The 19058-nt window shown below is 37.3% G+C and overlaps 1 protein-coding gene across 2 annotated transcripts in view; it reads right to left on the bottom strand.

Moving 5' to 3' along the window:
- CADPS2 (calcium dependent secretion activator 2) overlaps positions 1-19058 on the bottom strand; it is a 497272-nt gene that overhangs the window by 156490 nt on the left and 321724 nt on the right. For both annotated transcript variants that reach the window (XM_022582192.3, XM_022582255.3), the window contains exons 10-13: positions 17536-17644; positions 16295-16495; positions 5002-5138; positions 2391-2578 (exon numbers count right to left, since the gene is read on the bottom strand). In XM_022582192.3, the coding sequence (XP_022437900.2) occupies positions 2391-2578; positions 5002-5138; positions 16295-16495; positions 17536-17644 (635 nt within the window). The remainder of the gene's footprint in view (positions 1-2390; positions 2579-5001; positions 5139-16294; positions 16496-17535; positions 17645-19058) is intronic.

Genomic DNA, 19058 nt, shown 5'->3' with positions numbered 1-19058 from the left:
GGACTTCAGCAAGTACTTATTCTACACCCACAATATGCAAGGCACTGTGTTAAGGTTTACAGAGGATAACAGGGGAATGAGAAGTAGTTTTTGCTTTTAAAATATGATCTAGTGCAGTAGAAGCAGGCGTGCACGTGTGCGAGTGTGTGTGTGCATACAAGTATACATGATAAAGTTTATAACTACAGGTAAAAGGTTTGTAGTGTTTGCTTGAGTTAACAGAGGTCTTCTTAGAGGAATTTTGTGATATCTGACTATTTAAAAACTTGAAAAAAGAAGCCTTACAGGGAGGATAAACAGGTTGTCTGGGGGTAAAGATTATGTAGCGAAGAATACCGGGACTTCAAACGAGGTAGACAGAACATGATGATATTGGAAAAACCCGATGCTTGTCATTTATTTTTAATTTGTTAATGAAACGAGAATCACCGAAGGCTTTTGCAAAGGAGTATGCTAAAAGTTAGCCTGTAATTTTGAAGGTGATTGCTAGACTAATGTGGGGAGGAAAAAGCAGTAGAGAGATGAATAAAGGTAGATAAGCAAGAAAAAATAAAGGCCAGAATTAGGGTAGACACAACGGAAATGCTAAAAGACAAATCTGAGGAGTACTGTAAAGACAGAATATTGACACTGGCAACAAAATGGGTCTAGGAGGTAAAAGGGAAAGATAAATGAAAGATGAATGGCCATTACTGGAAGTGATATTAATACAAATAACAAAGTCATTCATTCATTCATCAAGTATTTACTGAACACTTACTTTGTGCCTGAGTGTTACTTCTTGTCAGGCACTCTGCTAGGAGCTCAGAGAGGTACAGGAGCGGGTTTCATGAGATGATGGATTTAGTTTTAAATGTGGAGAGTTTAAGGCATCAGCAGAAGATTCAAGCTGCCAGTTGTAGACAGAGATCTGTAGCTTAGGAGAATAATTGGGTTGGAATTATCTGTATGAAGAGAGGTCATACTTGAAGCTGTGGAAAGTGGCAAGATCACCAACACAGAATTTTTCACTGAAGTAGAAAAAAATTCTCAGAAAGAAGAGAGCAAGTTCAAGAACAGACGTGAGAAAATGCCACACTTGGGGTCTGGAGAAACACGAACTATGAGCAAAGAGACGGCAAAAAAAAAAGAAGATAATAGAATAAAATAAAAAGAGGAGCGCTGAGATAGCTGCATCAGGGAAAATGAGAAGCATTTACAGAAGCACGGGGACTTGGATGTTCCACAGCGTCAACTCTCCCATGAGAGTAAGGAGGGTGGAGCTGGAGAAGGCAATCCATTTCAAGCAGCCTCACCGGCAAGTGCGGAGCTGGGGGCCGAACGGGGGAAATAGTGAGAGGAGTTTGGTGGGGAGGAGAAAGAGAACCATGGAGAGGTAGCTTGACGGGACAATAGTACTTAAGACAATGTAAACTATCCCTTCACATTTTTTTGACCACTCACAAGCCAGGCACTGTTCTAAGTGCTTGATACACACGAATGCGTTTAATCCCTATCACAACTTATGATTTGAGAGAGATACTATCTTATGTCTTTCTTAAAGATGGAGAAATAGAGACAGAACTCGATGCAGAAACTTGCCCTACCTCACCTAGTTAGCAAGTATTACCACTCTGTTATCTTGTGCGGCTAGATGAAGCTTAGGCTTGTGGGAAGAAAAGAAATATAAAGAGGGGGAGATGGAATAACGGGGGAGGCAAGGTACACCCGTTACATATAAAGGGCATGTCCTTTATGGGAGGAGCCCCACCTAGCGAAGGTTCCCTGGAACAAGATGGGGAGGAGAGAGGGAGCAAGGTGAAGAGATTTTTAAGGTCAGAGATGCATCGTTGCGGGGGCCTGCATTAGGTGATATTTTGCCCTTTTGGTAAAACAAGAGGTGAGGTCACTGGCTTAGAGTGCTAAAAGGGAATACTTGTTCCTCAAGTGCGGATTAGGGAAGGGGCTGGGAGGAGACTACATAAACCCAGTGTTTATCTCGCTTTATCGATGAACACTTGTTCCACAGTGGAAAAGCAAGGATCATTAGGTATACACAAACCTGTCAACAAACCCTTCCCAGACATCCACATGCATTACAACAGAAATACAGATGACACTTAAGCTGGGCAGACCCTAATACTAGGTGGTACATAAGAACTAAAAGGCGACTTCTAATCTCATAGATTCTCTCTCTCTCTGTTTCAAGTGGCTTTAATGGCAACAAGAAACATAAAGTGCAGCCCACCTAAATCACCGGCATATTGATGTACATTTTTCCTTTGTGGGTTTTTTTTTTCCACTTGCAAGAAGTGTTTGCTATTTAAAATCTGTAACTAGGTGATAATAGCATTTTTCTCTCTTCCCAAGTCACCCCTCCACGTTTCACTTGCGTTTGCAAGTAAAAATACCTGTTGCCATGCACATGAGAGGCGCAGAACGCAAAGCTGTAATGAAGCAGGGTTGGGTCAATGACAGCACCGTTTTCTGAATGCTCCATCAGTTCTGTAAGGTAGCAGAGGTGTCTGTAACAGCCCCTCACGCCATAACGGGCACAGTACTCATCCAGCACAAAGACTTGGCCAGGGCTAAACCACCCCTGCAAAAGGAAGAACAGAAATATATATATATATTTTTTTTTCTTTTCTTTTTCTGTACCAGGATTTGCTTTTCTGTAGGCACTCTTAGGCATTATAAGCAGAAGCTGCGTTACAGTGTCTTTTGACAATATTTTAAAAATTAGAAGTATGTTTCCTATTGTTTTCTAAAGAGCGAATGTCATCAATTTTGGAACCGATCTGGGCCACTGACAACGTGAAAGCATCCTGTCTTTATTGCCACAGTGAGGCATGGGCAACCTGTTCTCCTCCACTGTCACTCACAATTAGTCAAATTTATTCACAGCATCTAAACTGTCAGTCACAAAGAATGACATTACAAAAAACTTCAATCTCTATATGAATCAGTTAAAAAGAGAATGGTAAAGCAGACCTGATAACTGAAATTGCCTGGTTTCCAAAAGCATTTTATAAAGTGAACTAAGAGAATTTCAGTAAGTCTAGCAGTGGTAAACATGTACTACTTGGGTATTCAAATATTTGGGATATTGTTCTCATTCTATTGTCTTTCTATGACCAATACAACAAAGTTAATGTTTTACAGCAGTAGTTTCTGGTTCTCTTGAAATGAGATGTTAGGATGGGTGTGTATGCTTGGCTAACAAGGGAGGGCCAGGTTAGGTAGAGCTGGTTTATAAAATATTTCAGTGGATTATATGGATTAATTTAAGATAAAAAGGAGAAAGAAGGGGGAATGGAGAGTTTTCAAAGGGGGCAGCATAATTGTGCAAGAGAAGGAAAAGAATAGTGAGAAATACAGAAAGATGAGACTGCAATAAAAAATAACTAAAAAGGAAGAGGAGAAAAAAGAAAACCAGAATACTACTTACTGTGGTGATAGTACAGGCACTGTACCAGACATACTATGTATATATTTAATATTTAGAACCGTCACGCACAGTAGTTACTATGAGTCCATGTTACAGATACAGAAACTAAAGTTCAGAGGTAATCAGTGAATTGCTCAAGACGACAGTGCAAATCCGCTGCTGAGCCATGATTTACATCCAGGGTCATCTTGCGCTCAAACACTCTTTCCAATCACACCTACCCCCTAGGTGCAGTTGAAGACACACTGTAGTGTTCTCCTCACACTTCATATGGCACGTGAGGTCATCCACATAATGAAAACGACTTTTGACAGTTCAGGAACTAACCCCACAGAGTGGAATCCAAGAGGAAAGTGTTCGTACTGATGATCAGTCTATGTGTGCTTGTCCACACAAAGATACATTAGGGTTTTGTGATGACTTGTTTTACTCTCCATGTAATTGTAAAGTTTGGGCCGGATTGGGTTTAAGCTACACAATTACTTGTTGAATAATAGGTACTTAAAAAAGAGTCTATAAATGAATTAATGAACCATCAGCGTGATCATGGCAATAAATTGTTTAATTTCTTCCTGTCTACTGAAACATCTCTGATGAGCTGACAGCACATCCTGTCTAAAATCTTATTTTAAAGAGAGTGTAACTTTACTGCATGCAGCTACCATGCTCAGTAGCCAACAGACTAAGTGGTGATAGAAATAGGGATATTCCAGCTGGAGAAATTCCAGAGGAACTGCCATGAACAAAAATCCTTGGATTTAAAGGTACATACAATTTTTAGGCTATAGTTTAATGCCCACATTCTAAGGAGTCAAGCATTCCTTCTAAATGTAAATTATACTTTGTATCCCGAATTTTGGCTGGTTTAAACACAAAGTAGCAGTTTAGCTACTTGACTTAATGCCTTTTTTTTTTTTAAAGGAAATTCAAATTATCTTTGGAGGGTTAGATGAAACTAAAGCTTTCCTCTGTTACATACAGCCCCTGTCATCGTATTATTTATTGCACTGTTCCTTTTCCCTGTCACTTAGATTGTCTTTCTAGGAACAAAAGAGAGACATGAACAGTATCACCATTAGGTGAGCAGAATCTAAACCTTAAAATGTCTGTACAGGTGTTAGTAAATTCTATCACAGAGGTTTTTTTTTTTTTTTTTTTTTTTTTTTTGCGGTACGCAAGCATGTGGGATCTTCCTGGACCGGGACACGAACCCGTGTCCCCTGCCTCGGCAGGCGGACGCTCAATCACTGCGCCACCAGGGAAGCCCCACAGAGGTTTTTTATCTTTAGTAAAGCCTTCTATTTTCATTCCACCTTCTCTGGAGGGACTGAGAAACCACAGTTCAGAGTCTGTTCGAGTCCATTCTCCTGTCTATTGAGTGGCACAGCAGTGGTCTTCAAGTGTATAATTTTCAAATTGGGAAGCAATCGATTGGAATCGTTTATCCCTAACTCCAACTATAGTTATTAAATGAGTCAGGGATAACAAAAGGCTGCTTCATAACAAGTATTTCTCACTTTTAAAAATCTTTCACTCTAACCTATAGGGGACGAGATAGACAGATTTGTACTAACCAAGCAAGAATAGGAATCGTTCAGTCTGTGATCCAGAGTCTGCCTCTGGAGTATTCTAAAAAGGAACGCGTGGTCAAGCTTGCAGGGATTCGCAGAAATAAACTCATCCATACCATGTTTCTGAAAACGGTCTGCATCTGTAAATTCAGAAAGGCATGTACATTTATTTTTGTGGTTTAATAACAGGCAAATGCAGTTTTTGAACAACACAAAATGTATGTCTCATGATAACAGATGACTACTTTCCATTTCCACATAAAATATGATGCCACAAATTCAGCATATAACCATAAAATGCAACATTTTTTGGAGCCTAAATAAAAATGACAGGGAAAAATCTGCCAATCATTTGGAATGAGGAAATTCTATTCACATTCAAAGCTACTTCAAATATCCATCACAGAAATCATCTTTTTTCCCCCTAATTTAAGAAAACTTGATGCATTTGAAGTATACATTTACTGAAGGAACTGCCTGGAAAAGAACCCAGGCCTATTTATAAAAAAAACCCGACAACGATGGCTAGAAGCCTGCTTTCCAAATGGCAAACTAGGGCAGAAATGAACATACTAGCTTCAGCTGGATCACTTCCAGTCTTTTTTTTGTAGGAAGCTTTTAATGGGACCAACTTTAATGTAGAAATGGCAATGAATGCTCTCAGGCTTCAAGTTTAAGAGACATGAAAAAGGGAGCATCATGTTTGTGGAAATATGCAGACAAAGCACAACGTCCCAAATGGCACTTCAATCAAAGGCCCAAATTTATTGTTCTTTACAGATTGCATCTTTCAACGCCTATAGACCCTGCGGGTTTATCAAAAGGCAAGCTTTTATGATTGCTTTCATTAATGGTATGTTTTGTCAACGTCTTCAATGTGAGTTATTTACTAAGGAGAGAGAGAGAGTGCCACACACCACCCGAAAGGAGTGCTGGGGTGTTACTACATTAGCTCTGTTAGAGATGTCGCGCATATTGGGCAAGCAATCAGTTATCAAGATAAAAGTGGGCTCTCCTCACAGTGGTAGAGCTGAGGCTCCATTGTTCCTTAAAATTCACGGATAGATCTCATTACTGGTCATCACAAGAAGCAGAGTCCTAAATGTAAGCTAAATGCAGTTTTTAAAAACCTATATGGTCCAACCCTAAAACTGCAAAGGAAAGGAGACAAAAGCTTATTGATTAAACCCAATTACAGAGTCAGGCTCATAATAAAACTCAATATTGATCTGTGGACATGATGCTAACATAATCAGTCACATTTAGATATTTAGCCCAGATCATATTGATCCATGTCAAGTTCAACTTTCAGCCATATTTGTGGACGGAAGAACTATATAATTCAAGCTGAAGGGTCTTCAGAATCACATGGAAAAAGAAAAGATACACAAACTAATTTATATCTCACATCAGTGACAGATATCAAGAGGTGAATGCAGCAAGCAAGCAATGAATGGCCATTCATCAATGATGTAAGGGATACAGTTATGGTCCATGAAGAAAGTAGCATATGTATTCTTTTGCATTTAGTAATTACTTATCTGAATGATTAAATACATTACATGTGGTAATTAGTGTTAGTTGCATGAACACTAAACTAAACTGCTTTTCCTGAACTGAGAAATGAGATAATCCAACTTCTCCTGTATTCTATTCTTATGTCTGATAGTCTTTTAATATAAAGTATATGATAATGTGAAATAATATCAAATGTGGAGGAAGAATATTGAAAAATGCAAGGCATACATATTATAAAACCAGAAGATTTTGTATTTTAAAGAATTTATCTTAGAATCTTCATCTCTTCATTTGAGTAAAAAAATCTTTTAGTATCACCTTTATGAAATTAAATTACTAGTTTTATAAAACATCTGCTGAATTTTATTCATTATTTCTTTCACCAGAGAAGGTCATAACAAGAAGTTAAAAATAACACCCATTAATGGTTTATGTGTTGAGAAAAGGATATGTAATAAACTTCAGAGAAAAAAATCCATAATTCTTCTTTTACTATAAAGGTTTGTAGAAGCAAATTCTTATTTTAAAATAATGGGTATACAGTCTTTAAATAAGATACACAAGTTTCTGAAAAAAACTGAGTCTATAGTTCATTCCCATAATTAAATCATATTTTCAAAAATAAAGGTACTTTATGAATTATCTTCCTTATGAAATATAACTCAAAACCATATATTATTTAATGTGAGAAACCTTTCAAAAATCACACACATAAAAGGAAAAGTACTTTTCTAGAAAACAGTATTACTGATAAAAATAATATTTATGATAGCAATTTAAGTCACAAACATAGAATGTACATTGACGGTGAAAAAACATACAGGCAAACAAACCTACTAAAATTTTTATTAAAAACAGCAACAACAACCTACAATCTCTTCAGGGCTGTAAATTCTATGAAAGTGAAATGTACTTTCTATGCCATCTGATCAGCACAATTCAAAATATTTTATGTAAATAAACTTCACCATGCACTATTTTACCATTAGTTTCCATGAATTTATGAATAAAAATAAATTAGAAAGGCAACAGTTTTGATCTCCCTGTGTGGGAAAACTTTCATTTTAAAATCCTCTCATGAACTAAAGTAAAATAGGAAAATAATTATCATTAAAATAGCTAGTGTCTTATTTTTATAAAAGAATATTTTCATAAAGTTTTCTCTTGGCATAACATGTCTTTATTAACTCATCTGGGTCAAATGGAAAACATGCTTTCAATCAATTATATAACCAAATCCAAGGCTTGGAGACTTGCTTTAAAACTGAGTTATACTCGATCATCTTCAATTCATGTTCACCATAACACAGAATTATGGTGATGAGTCTTAAACGGAAAATTATTCATGGCACTAATCAAATGTTCAATGACAACTTACTTCAGTTCAGTTTGTCTTCTGAAACAATATAAGGAAATCATCGAAAGAAACCAACAAGATAAGAGCTAAAACAATGTACTGTAAAACTGTCATATATTGTGATGATTAACCTGTGGACTAAGTACAGATGTTGGACATGATAAATGAGGGTACTGGTGGAGAGTTTCTATGGTAACAGTTGGATACATGCTCCAGTGTCTTTAGGTAGTACTCTCACCAGGTGTGGTAAAAGTGGGTGGAATAAAACCCAAATTGAGAATGATTACTATTGGCTATAGATTTAAGAAATTATAGAGGCTTTATTCAAATGGGACCTGAAAATTTAAGTTTTTCATTAGGGTAATAGCTATTGGAAGTCAAGAGAAAAGAATAATTAGCAGGTTCACAGTATCAATTTAAACAGTTAACAACGGCTTGAAAATAGCTAGCATAGAAAACCATGTGAGGTCTACTAGCAAGCTGGCAGATCCCACTGTGCTATTTGGTGGGCATTGACCACAGCCAGCTCCTATGTGCTCAGGAACCCAAATCCCAGGAAGGGCACCTAAGTCAGAAATCAGAATGTGAGAAGGGTAAAAATTAACTGAAATGTTTCTCTTTCCTTTGCAACTAATTCTAAGGATGCTATATGTTTTTCTTTTTCTTTTCTTTCCTTACCTTTACTTTTCTTTCCTTCCCTTCCCTCCCCTTTCTTTCTTTCTTTCTTTTTTTTTTTCTTGCTGTTCCTGGTGGTGTGAGAGATGAGGGATACAAAAGGGAAAGGGGAAGAAAAAGAGAGTTGGAGGAAGGGGCAAGAACAGGACGGCACCGTAGAAGAGGAGGCCATTTATCAGCCTTCTGAGACCACTCAGGTGCTTAGTCCCAGGCCTGGGACTCCAGTACCAAAAGGACTAAGAAGACGGTGCTGCTAGCTAAGAGCCTGTCTTCTCTGCAAAACCTTGAGCTCAACTAAGCAGCAAATGAACCTTTGAAATACAATAACTTGTTTTAAAATTACTCTATGTTTAGGAGTTTGCCTGTAGCTGCATTTACCACAACCCACCCCAATTAGACTTTCCTTTTAGCACCAACTCTCACTGAGCTTGAAAATTTACAGCAAGTTAAAAGTGGCATAGAGAAGTACCACTTCTCTTTTTAGAGCACCCATATAGACTTCAATAGGAAAAGTTTAATGTTTTAAAATTTTATGTAGATTATCTTGTTGGTATGTTCACGTACATATGGTTTATGCTGAAGACCTAACAATAAAGGTTGGTAGATATATTCATGAGGGGTCTGTTCATGCCTCTATTATTGACCCAAATAATTTCTTAGCTTGTTTTGGTTAATTAATTAAAAATGAATGTATGGATTTACACATCTTACTTTCTGCAGCAAATAAAAAATAAATAATACTTGTATATGATGACAATCTTAATCAACATATACAGACCTATAATCATAGGCAAAGTACACAGATATTCAACATTTATTTGAAATAATATATTCAATATAAAGTAGGATATACTTTACTGATGAAGGGTGAAATTTAACTTATTAGATCAATCAGGAGAATTAACTTATAAAGTTAAATAAGCTTACAGTCTGATTTAAGAATTTTTTTAAAGTTTGGCTAAAATTGAAAAGAAGTTAAGTACTCTGGTTCATTTTTGACATTGATTTATTATTGAAAGTCAACTAGTACTGTGTTGTACTGTATTATGTAACATACACATTATATGTGTGAGAGGAAAATGAAAAAAAGAAAAAGATGCTTGCACAGTATTTTGTTTGGGGACAGCAAAGAAGGACAGTTTAAACAATGTCATCCATCTGACAAGAGGCAGACTGAAGCAGAAAAACTCAACAGTACTCCCCCAACCTCACTCCAATTTACCCTTTTCCTTAGAATTTCTGTAGACCTTGAAAGTCAAAGAAATATGGATGTAGAATAGATACACTTACCGGATAAATCTATAAATACACACCATTATATATACTTTTTAAAAGATAATAAGGTTGTATCCTAACAAGTTAGATTTCATAAATTTATTATTTTGATCTGACTATCCCTAACCATTTGGTATGCTTGGATTTAAAAATGAGCTTTTCTTTTTAAAGTTATAACATAGATTGTAGAAATTCAGGCAAGAGAGGCAATGAATTAGCAACCAATCCCTCCAATTAAACACATCCACTGTAAATATTTTAGGTATCATTCTACATATATTTAAAAATCTTTTCTAATAGAGTGAAAAGAGCATCACATATATAATTTAGCATTTTTCTACTAAACATTACAGAGAATTTTTTGCATGCTGTTGTTAACACCTTCATAGCCGTTTCCTTTATGTCCACATGAATGATAGATATTAGTTTGTTTCTACTTTCCTGTTGTGGCAAAAATAAACATTTCTGTTTCATAAATGGTAAAGTTAATGTAAATATTCCAGGTTTGCCTAGAAAGCAGTATCATGATACCATAAACAAGATCATAATATTACTTTAAAAAATCCTACCATTATATGACAAATCCACAGCCAACATCATACTCAATGGTGAAAACCTGAAACCATTTCCTCTAAAATCACGAACAAGACAAGGATGCCCACTCTCACCACTATTATTCAACATAGTTTTGGAAGTTTTAGCCACAGCAATCAGAGAAGAAAAAGAAATAAAAGGAATCCAAATCAGAAAAGAAGAAGTAAAACTGTCACTGTTTGCAGATGACATGATACTATACATAAAGAATCCTAAAGATGCTACCAGAAAACTACTAGAGCTAATCAATGAATATGGTAAAGTAGTGGGATACAAAATTCCTGCACAGAAATATCTTCCATTCCTATATACTAATGATGAAAAATCTGAAAGAGAAATTAAGGAGAAACTCCCATTTGCCACTGCAACAAAAAGAATAAAACTAGGAATAAACCTAGGTTTATTCCTACCTAAGGAGTAAACCTAGGAATAAACCTACTTAAGGAGACAAAAGACCTGTATGCAGAAAACTATAAGACACTGATGAAAGAAATTAAAGACAATAGAAACAGATGGAGAGATACACCATGCTATTGGATTGGAAGAATCAACACTGTGAAAATGACTATCCTACCCAAAGCAATCTACAGAGTCAATGCAATCCCTATCAAACTACCAATGGCATTTTTCACAGAACTAGAAGAAAAAATTTCACAATTTGTATGGAAACACAAAAGACCCCGAATAGCCAAAGCAATCTTGAGTAAGAAAAATGGAGCTGGAGGAATCAGGCTCCCTGACTTCAGACTATACTACAAAGCTACAGTCATCAAGACAGTATGGTACTGGCACAAAAACAGAAATATAGATCAATGGAACAGGATAGAAAGCCCAGAGATAAACCCACGCACAACTGGTCACCTTATCTTTGATAAAGGAGGCGACAATGGAGAAAAGACAGCCTCTTCAATAAGTGGTGCTGGGAAAACTGGACAGCTACATGTAAAAGAATGAAATTAGAACACTCTTTAACACCATATACAAAAATAAACTCAAAATGGATTAAAGACCTAAATGTAAGGCCAGACACTATAAAACTTTTAGAGGAAAACATAGGCAGAACACTCTATGACATAAATCACAGCAAGATCCTTTCTGACCCACCTCCTAGAGAAATGGAAATAAAAACAAAAATAAGCAAATGGGACCTAATGAAACTTAAAAGCTTTTGCACAGCAAAGGAAACCATAAACAAGATGAAAAGACAACCCTCCAAATGGGGGAAAATATTTGCAAATGAAGCAACTGACAAAGGATTAATCTCCAAAATATACAAACAATCCAATCCAAAAATGGACAGAAGACCTAAATAGACATTTCTCCAAAGAAGATATACAGACTGCCAACAAATACATGAAAGGATGCTCAATATCACTAATCATCAGAGAAATGCAAAGCAAAACTGCAATGAGGTATCACCTCACAACAGTCAGAATGGCCATCATCAAGAAATCTACAAACAATAAATGCTGGAGAGGGTGTAAAGAAAAGGGAAACCTTTTGCACCGTTGATGGGAATGTAAATTGATACAGCCACTATGGAGAACGGTATGGAGGTTCCTGAAAAAGTAGAACTACCATACGACCCAGCAATCCCACTACTGGGCATATACCCTGAGAAAACCATAATTCAAAAAGAGTCGGGGCTTCCCTGGTGGCGCAGTGGTTGAGAGTCCGCCTGCCGATGCAGGGGACACGGGTTCGTGCCCCGGTCCGGGAAGATCCCACATGCCGCAGAGCGGCTGGGCCTGTGAGCCGTGGCTGCTGAGCCTGTGCGTCCGGAGCCTGTGCAGCTCTATTTACAATAGCCAGGACATGGCAGCAACCTAAGTGTCCATTGACAGATGAGCGGATAAAGAAGATGTGGCACATATATACAATGGAATATTCCTCAGCCATAAAAAGCAACGAAACTGAGTTATTTGTAGTGAGGTGAATGGACCTAGAGTCTGTCATACAGAGTGAAGTAAGTCAGAAAGAGAAAAACAAATGCTGTATGCTAGCACATATATATGGAATCTAAAAAAAAAAAAAAGGTTTTGATGAACCTAGGGGCAGGACAGGAATAAAAACACAGACATAGAGAATGGACTTGAGGCCACAGGGAGGGGGAAGGGTAAGCTGGGACAAAGTGAGAGAGTGGTATGGACATATATACACTACCAAACGTAAAATAGATAGCTAGTGGGAAGCAGTCGCATAGCACAGGGAGATCAGCTCGGTGCTTTGTGACCACCTAGAGGGGTGGGATAGGGAGGGTGGGAGGGAGACGCAAGAGGGAGGGGATATGGGGATATATGTATACATATAGCTGATTCACTTTGTTATACAGCAGAAACTAACACACCATTGTAAAGCAATTATACTCCAATAAAGATGTTACAAAAAATCCTATCATTACAAAAATTTTAATACAGTGAAGCAAAAAAGTATCATAAAAATACTTACCCTTACCAGCTATATAGGTCAGCAAAGAAATGAAAAACATATTTAAACATTTAAATAAATGTTTAGAAACGTTTATTTCGAGTCATTTTAATTTCATGTTATTTTCTCAGTTTCCACTAATGACTCTAAAAGTTGTTCTTCCAAGAGATGATCAAGAAAGAGAAAAAGAAATAATACAGAAGTCAAGGAAAGGAGGAAAACACTAAAGGGAAAACTACTCTCTGGGGCAGTCCAGTGGCATCTCTGATGAAGGTCATGGTCAGTAGCTCATTTGGATGAGGTAGAAACAGATTTTTCTTTCTTCTTTCCTTTTCTTTCTTTCTCTGTTTTTTTTTTTCTTTTTTTCAAGAAAGGTAAAACAGCATGGTCTGCTCTGACAGAAAACTTTACTAAGAGCCTGGAATACAAGAAAGCTCTTAACGTGACTGGAACAGTTTGGCTTTTTAGAACAAATTTAGCTTTTCTAAAACAAGTTTATCAAGGGGCTAGAAAATTCAGTTCCACTTAGCCTGATCAACACTGCCTTGACAACACATTGTTATCTAATAGAGAGGTTTTGCTAGAAAGAAATTATACGGCTATCTGAATAAACTGATTATTAGATCCTTTACTCAGTAATTCTGTATCATGTAGTCGTGATTTCAATGTTCTAGACCAGTGGTTCCTGTCCACTTTTCTTGCCATTGTGTGTAAGATGGTTGATATCCTTTATGATACCAGCACACTCCTTGGGTATTCCTTGCACACAAGATGTAAAGAAAAAATACTGGAACACAAGGGAATGAGGGAAACATTTTCACAAAAATAATTTTCAAGTCACCGTAACTCAGCAGTTCTCAGATGGGGGTAAACCTTCCCCACCTTTTCCCCTGTCCCCGGGAACATTTGACAATGTCTAGAGATATTTTTGGTCGTTAGACCTGGCGGGGGGGGCAGTGCGATCAGGTGCTACAGGCAGCTAGTGGGTAGGAGACAGGGATGATGCTAAACGTCCTATAATACACAGGACAGTCCTCCCCGCAACCCCTGAAACAAAGAATTATCTGGCCCCAAATGATAGTCTTGCTGAGATTGAGAAACACTGCTCTAACAAAGAAAACAATCACTCTGCTTCTGATTAAGACAGTGTCATTAAAAACAGATTATACTTCCTACCTGAAACAACTAAAAATTCATGTAAAAATATTTTAAAAAATGTTCTCAAAATTTTGGACATCGTGCAACATAGGAGAGTGATTCCTAAGAGGCGGGGAAACAAATGAGATGAGCCTTTTAGTTGCCCCAGCTTAATGCCATGAGAAACTTTCAAAGCTGTGGCTCAGGGAAGGACAAACCCAGGGAGAGCCAGTGGTCTCCCTGAGTTGAAAAGATGGAGCTGACAGTTCAGGAAGGCCAAGGCTGCTGGAGTTTGCAGGAAAGACTACTGTTCCCTCTCGCTGCCCCATTTCGTATTCAAGTGAATACTGACCACCTCACGCAAGGGAGGCAACAATATGAGGATGGGGAAAGAACCACCCTAAAGGATTAGACGGGACAATGCCCCAGATTCACACAGAGCCTGGAGCAGTGCTTGTTCCCAACAGCCAGAAAATAAAACCTCAAATTTCACTGGTCAGCAGTTGGGGTCTTTAAGAATAGTCTTGGTCCAGAACTGGGGACAATTAACCAAAACTACACCAAGGTTGGGCTTCCCTGGTGGCGCAGTGGTTGAGAGTCTGCCTGCCGATGCAGGGGACACGGGTTCGTGCCCCGGTCCGGGAAGATCCCACATGCCGTGGAGCAGCTGGGCCCGTGAGCCATGGCCGCTGAGCCTGCGCGTCCGGAGCCTGTGCTCCGCAACGGGAGAGGCCACAACAGTGAGAGGCCCGCGTACCGCCAAAAAAAAAAAAAAAAAAAAAAACTACACCAAGGCACATTATAATCAAATTGCTCGAAACCAGTGATTAAGAGAAAATCTTTAAAGCAGCTTGAGAAAAAAACCACATTATATACAGAGGAAGAAACAAAAATGATAGCACATTTCTCAACAGGAGAAAAAAAAGCAAGTTAGCAGAGAGTGGAGCAAAGTCTTTAAAGTACTGAAAAAAAGCATCTTCCCAAGTGAAGGTAAAATAATGACATTTTCATATAGAAAAAAGCTGAAAGCACTACAGAAAAGTCAAAGGAAGTCCTTTCAGAAGTGAAATATCTCTATAAGAGAATACAGAGTGCTAGGAATCGTAACTACACGGTTGAGTATACAACATTTTCTCTTATTATTTAAATTTCTTTAAAAGGTAATTGACTGTTTAAGGCATAATAATAATATCAATGTATTGTGGGATTTACAACATTTGTAGAAGGAAAATGTATGACCAGAATTGTGCAGGGGCCAGGAAGGGAGATATGGAAGTACACAATTGTGAGATGCATATACTACATATGAAGTGCCATCATCACTTGAAGATGGATTGGGATAAGTTTAAAGGTGTACACTTTGAAGCCTAAAGCATGCAGGAATCTGGAGTTGAGCTCATATTCCATCTTTATTTGGCCTAAAGTACCTTTGTTTAAGATGTCTAAATGTAATACTATCAGGTGTGTAAAAAAGAACAGAAAATAGTTATTTGCTGCATGAAAAGTATGAGAAGAGAGAAGAAAATAATGAGAGAAGAAAATAATGAATGTCAAAATGCTGCTCCCTGGAGAAGAATCTTGAGAGTAGAAGGGTGTTGAATGAAAAGTTCCAATTTGAGCTTACAGTTAAAGACAAACTGATTTATTATATTACAGAAGGAACCAGAGAAGTTTTAAAAAGGAGTATAACAAGTGAAAACATTTGGTTTAATGATTATTAAAGCTACATTTGAAAATGTTTCTATCATTATTAATTTGTTATTAATTACTTATAAATTAAAACGAAAAATTTAGTTCTTAATGATTTACATTAGCATTGAGAAAATGGCATGAATATAAAGGTATCTAGAAAAAGAAAGTTGCCTTGATGCCTTTTTTTTTCCAACCTACAACAGAAAGTAGGCCTATTATCCTTTTGGTTTGTTAGGAACAACTCTAGAAAGTTATGGTCCATCATTTTGGTATTCTGGAATCTTAATGCCAGTTTGATTTTGCAAAACTTTTCCCATTTCAATAGAACACGTAAGTTAAAATTACAGTAAGTTAAAATCAATTTTCTTTTATGCTCTTGAGATTCCCAGAGACATCCCAGTGCTTGGCAAATTCATGACTGGAAATCATAGGCACCATTTATTCCAGGTTTGTCTGAAAAATTAGATAACTGATTCTATGACTACTAAAATGAACTATTCTTATTCAATTAGGAGTCAGTTAATGATGTAAACTATAATACTGAACAAATTTGACTCAGGCAATTTTATATCTTATTAAGGTTATTAATTGATAATCAAATTATTTTTCAACAAAACTTACAAAGCTGAGCATCTGCATGGAGAGTTCCTCCTTTAGGATTCAGCTTCTGGGCCTGAATTGCAGGAATGGGTTTATACGATTGACCTGTGGCCCTATACATGGCCTGAACCCACAATATTCTATCCTGTTCATCCTCACTTGCAAATATTACACTGTCTCCTTCTTTAACAGCATTGAAGAACATCTGACCACCCTGAAGGCCTGTGGAGGAAAAAAAAGACATTGTTTAAAATGTACACAATTGGCAGATTTTGAGCTCAATGCCTTGAATCATTTTCAGTTGAGGATCAAATCCACAATCCAAGAATTGAAGGAAAACAATAAGGCAAAGCTATACACTTCCATATCACTTTGGAAATTAAAATTAGCTTAGGGAACAGTTCATAACAAAGCAGCATTCTGCAAGACATACAAACCTACCCCAAAGGAATGCATAGCAAAGTTTGATATTTCATGCCAGAGAAGAAAGTCATTACCTGCCGGCACATTCCTCATTCTATATGCAGGAGATATATATGACCAGTTTAGCAGTAAAAAAATACAGGCAAGACAAAAATGATACTTACATTGCATGGAATTTTACTTTTGCAAAATTCTTTCACAGAGAAGATATTTTGCATTTTAAGTGACTGATCAGTGAATGTGATCACTGACTTCTATTTTTAATCTATAATAATTTCTTAATCTATTCATTAGTATCTCTATATTTCTTAACCTCACTTTATTAATTTCATTAATCTCCATATATTAATTCATTCATTCATTCACTTATTCATTCACTCACTCATCTCAAGCACTGAGTGTCCAGTACTATACACAGCATTTATATATTAGGAGGGAGGGAGAGAAGTACAAGAATGTGATGCTGGGGAGAAAATTAGTAGAATATAATATACAGTTATTCATTAGCTATTTCTTTCCCTGTTTCTGTCTCTTGTACCTTTTGCTTTTCAGTAAAGAAGTTTCTGAAAGCACTGCTGATATTTCTCATATAATTTCCCCGTTACAGTAACTTTCACATATTTCATCCTTGTACTGAGATAACAGAGATGATGAGTTATGGCTAAAACTAAGTAGCCTCATAAAGATATAATTCAAATCCCATCAAATCTTGTCTAGGCATATAAATGGAATATGTACCATTCACTGAATGGAGTTTGAAATGGAGAATAGACACAGGATATTTATGACAATTTCATGAATACATGAGAGGCAGAGAAAGTGATTCAACTAAGAATTACCTGGGTGGGGATCTGTGTAATCCACAGTGTATCCTTCAAGCTGCATTAATTCTTGTGGTTCAGACTTTTTTTCTCTATAACTGCACATAGCAAAGGTGTACTGGCTAACCTGCATGAGAAAAAAAGTTTACCTATTGGTTACATTAATTTTTTTTTTTTTTTTTTTTTTTTTGCGGCACGCAGGCCTCTCACTGCTGTGGCCTCTCCCGTTGCGGAGCACAGGCTCCGGACGCGCAGGCTCAGCGGCCATGGCTCACGGGCCCAGCCTCTCCGCGGCGTGTGGGATCTTCCCGGACTGGGGCATGAACCCGTATCCCCTGCATCGGCAGGTGGACTCTCAACCACTGTGCAACCAGGGAAGCCCCTACATTAAATTTATCTTCTAGTTTTTTCTTTATCAGAAGACTCTTTGACCAAAAAAACCCCCAAACATATGATCTGCATATAAATTATTAAATGTTCACATTTTTTAAACCTTGCTCAGAGATTAAGCACCTTTCATTTATCAGCTTGCAGTTAGGCCTTTCATGCCTATGACCCAGCATTTCCCAGTTTGATGACCTGCTGGCCAAGATTCCATGAGCTATTTATTAACAGAAGAGCCATAAAAAAAAATAGTTGTGTTAAAAATAAGTTTGGGACCATAAAACTTCTAGAGGGAGACATAAGCAGAACACTGACATAAACTGCAGCGATATTTTTTTGGTCTGTTTCCTAAAGCAAAGAAATAAAAGCAAAAATAAACAAATGGGACCTAATTAAACTTGTAAGCTTTTTCACAGCAAAGGAAACCATCTACAAAATGAAAAGACAACCTACTGAATAGGAGAAAATATTTGCAAATGATATGACCAATAAGGGATTAATATCCAACATATAAACAGCTCATACAACTCCATATCAAGAAAACCAAACCGCCTGATTAAAAAAGTGGGGAGAACACTTGAATAGACATTTTTCCAAAGAGGACATGCAGATAGCCAACAGACACATGACAAGATGCTCAACATCGTTAATTATTAGGGAACTGCATATCAAAACCTCAGTGAGATATCACTTCACACCTGTCAGAATGGCTATCTTCAAAAAGACCACAAATAAAAATGTTGGAGAGGATGTGGAGAAAAGGGAACCCTTGTGCACTGGTGGTGGGAATGTAAATTGGTGCAGCCACTGTGGAGAAAAGTATGGAGGTTCCTCAAAAAACTAAAAACAGAACAACCATATGACCCAGCAATTCTACTCCTGGGTATATATCTGAAACCCCCCCCCCACAAAAACCCACTAATTCAAAAAGATACATGCACCCCAATGCTCCTAGCAGCATTATTCACAGTTGTCAAGGTATGGAAGCAACCTAAGTGTCCAAAAAGAGATGAACAGACAAAGAAGATGTGGTTTATATACACAATAGAATACTACTCAGCCATAAAAAAGAATGAAAATTTGCAGCAATATGGATGGACTTGGAGGGCATTATGCTAAGTGAAATAAGGCAGAGAAAGACAAACACTGTATGATAT

The sequence above is a fragment of the Delphinapterus leucas genome, chromosome 9 (genome assembly GCF_059928025.1).
Source record: "Delphinapterus leucas isolate spDelLeu-1000000601 "Yukka" chromosome 9, BTC_Dleu_Yukka2, whole genome shotgun sequence".
NCBI lineage: Eukaryota > Metazoa > Chordata > Mammalia > Artiodactyla > Monodontidae > Delphinapterus > Delphinapterus leucas.
The sequence above is the reverse complement of the archived record's forward strand: the minus strand, read 5'-3'. Positions and strand labels throughout refer to the sequence as shown.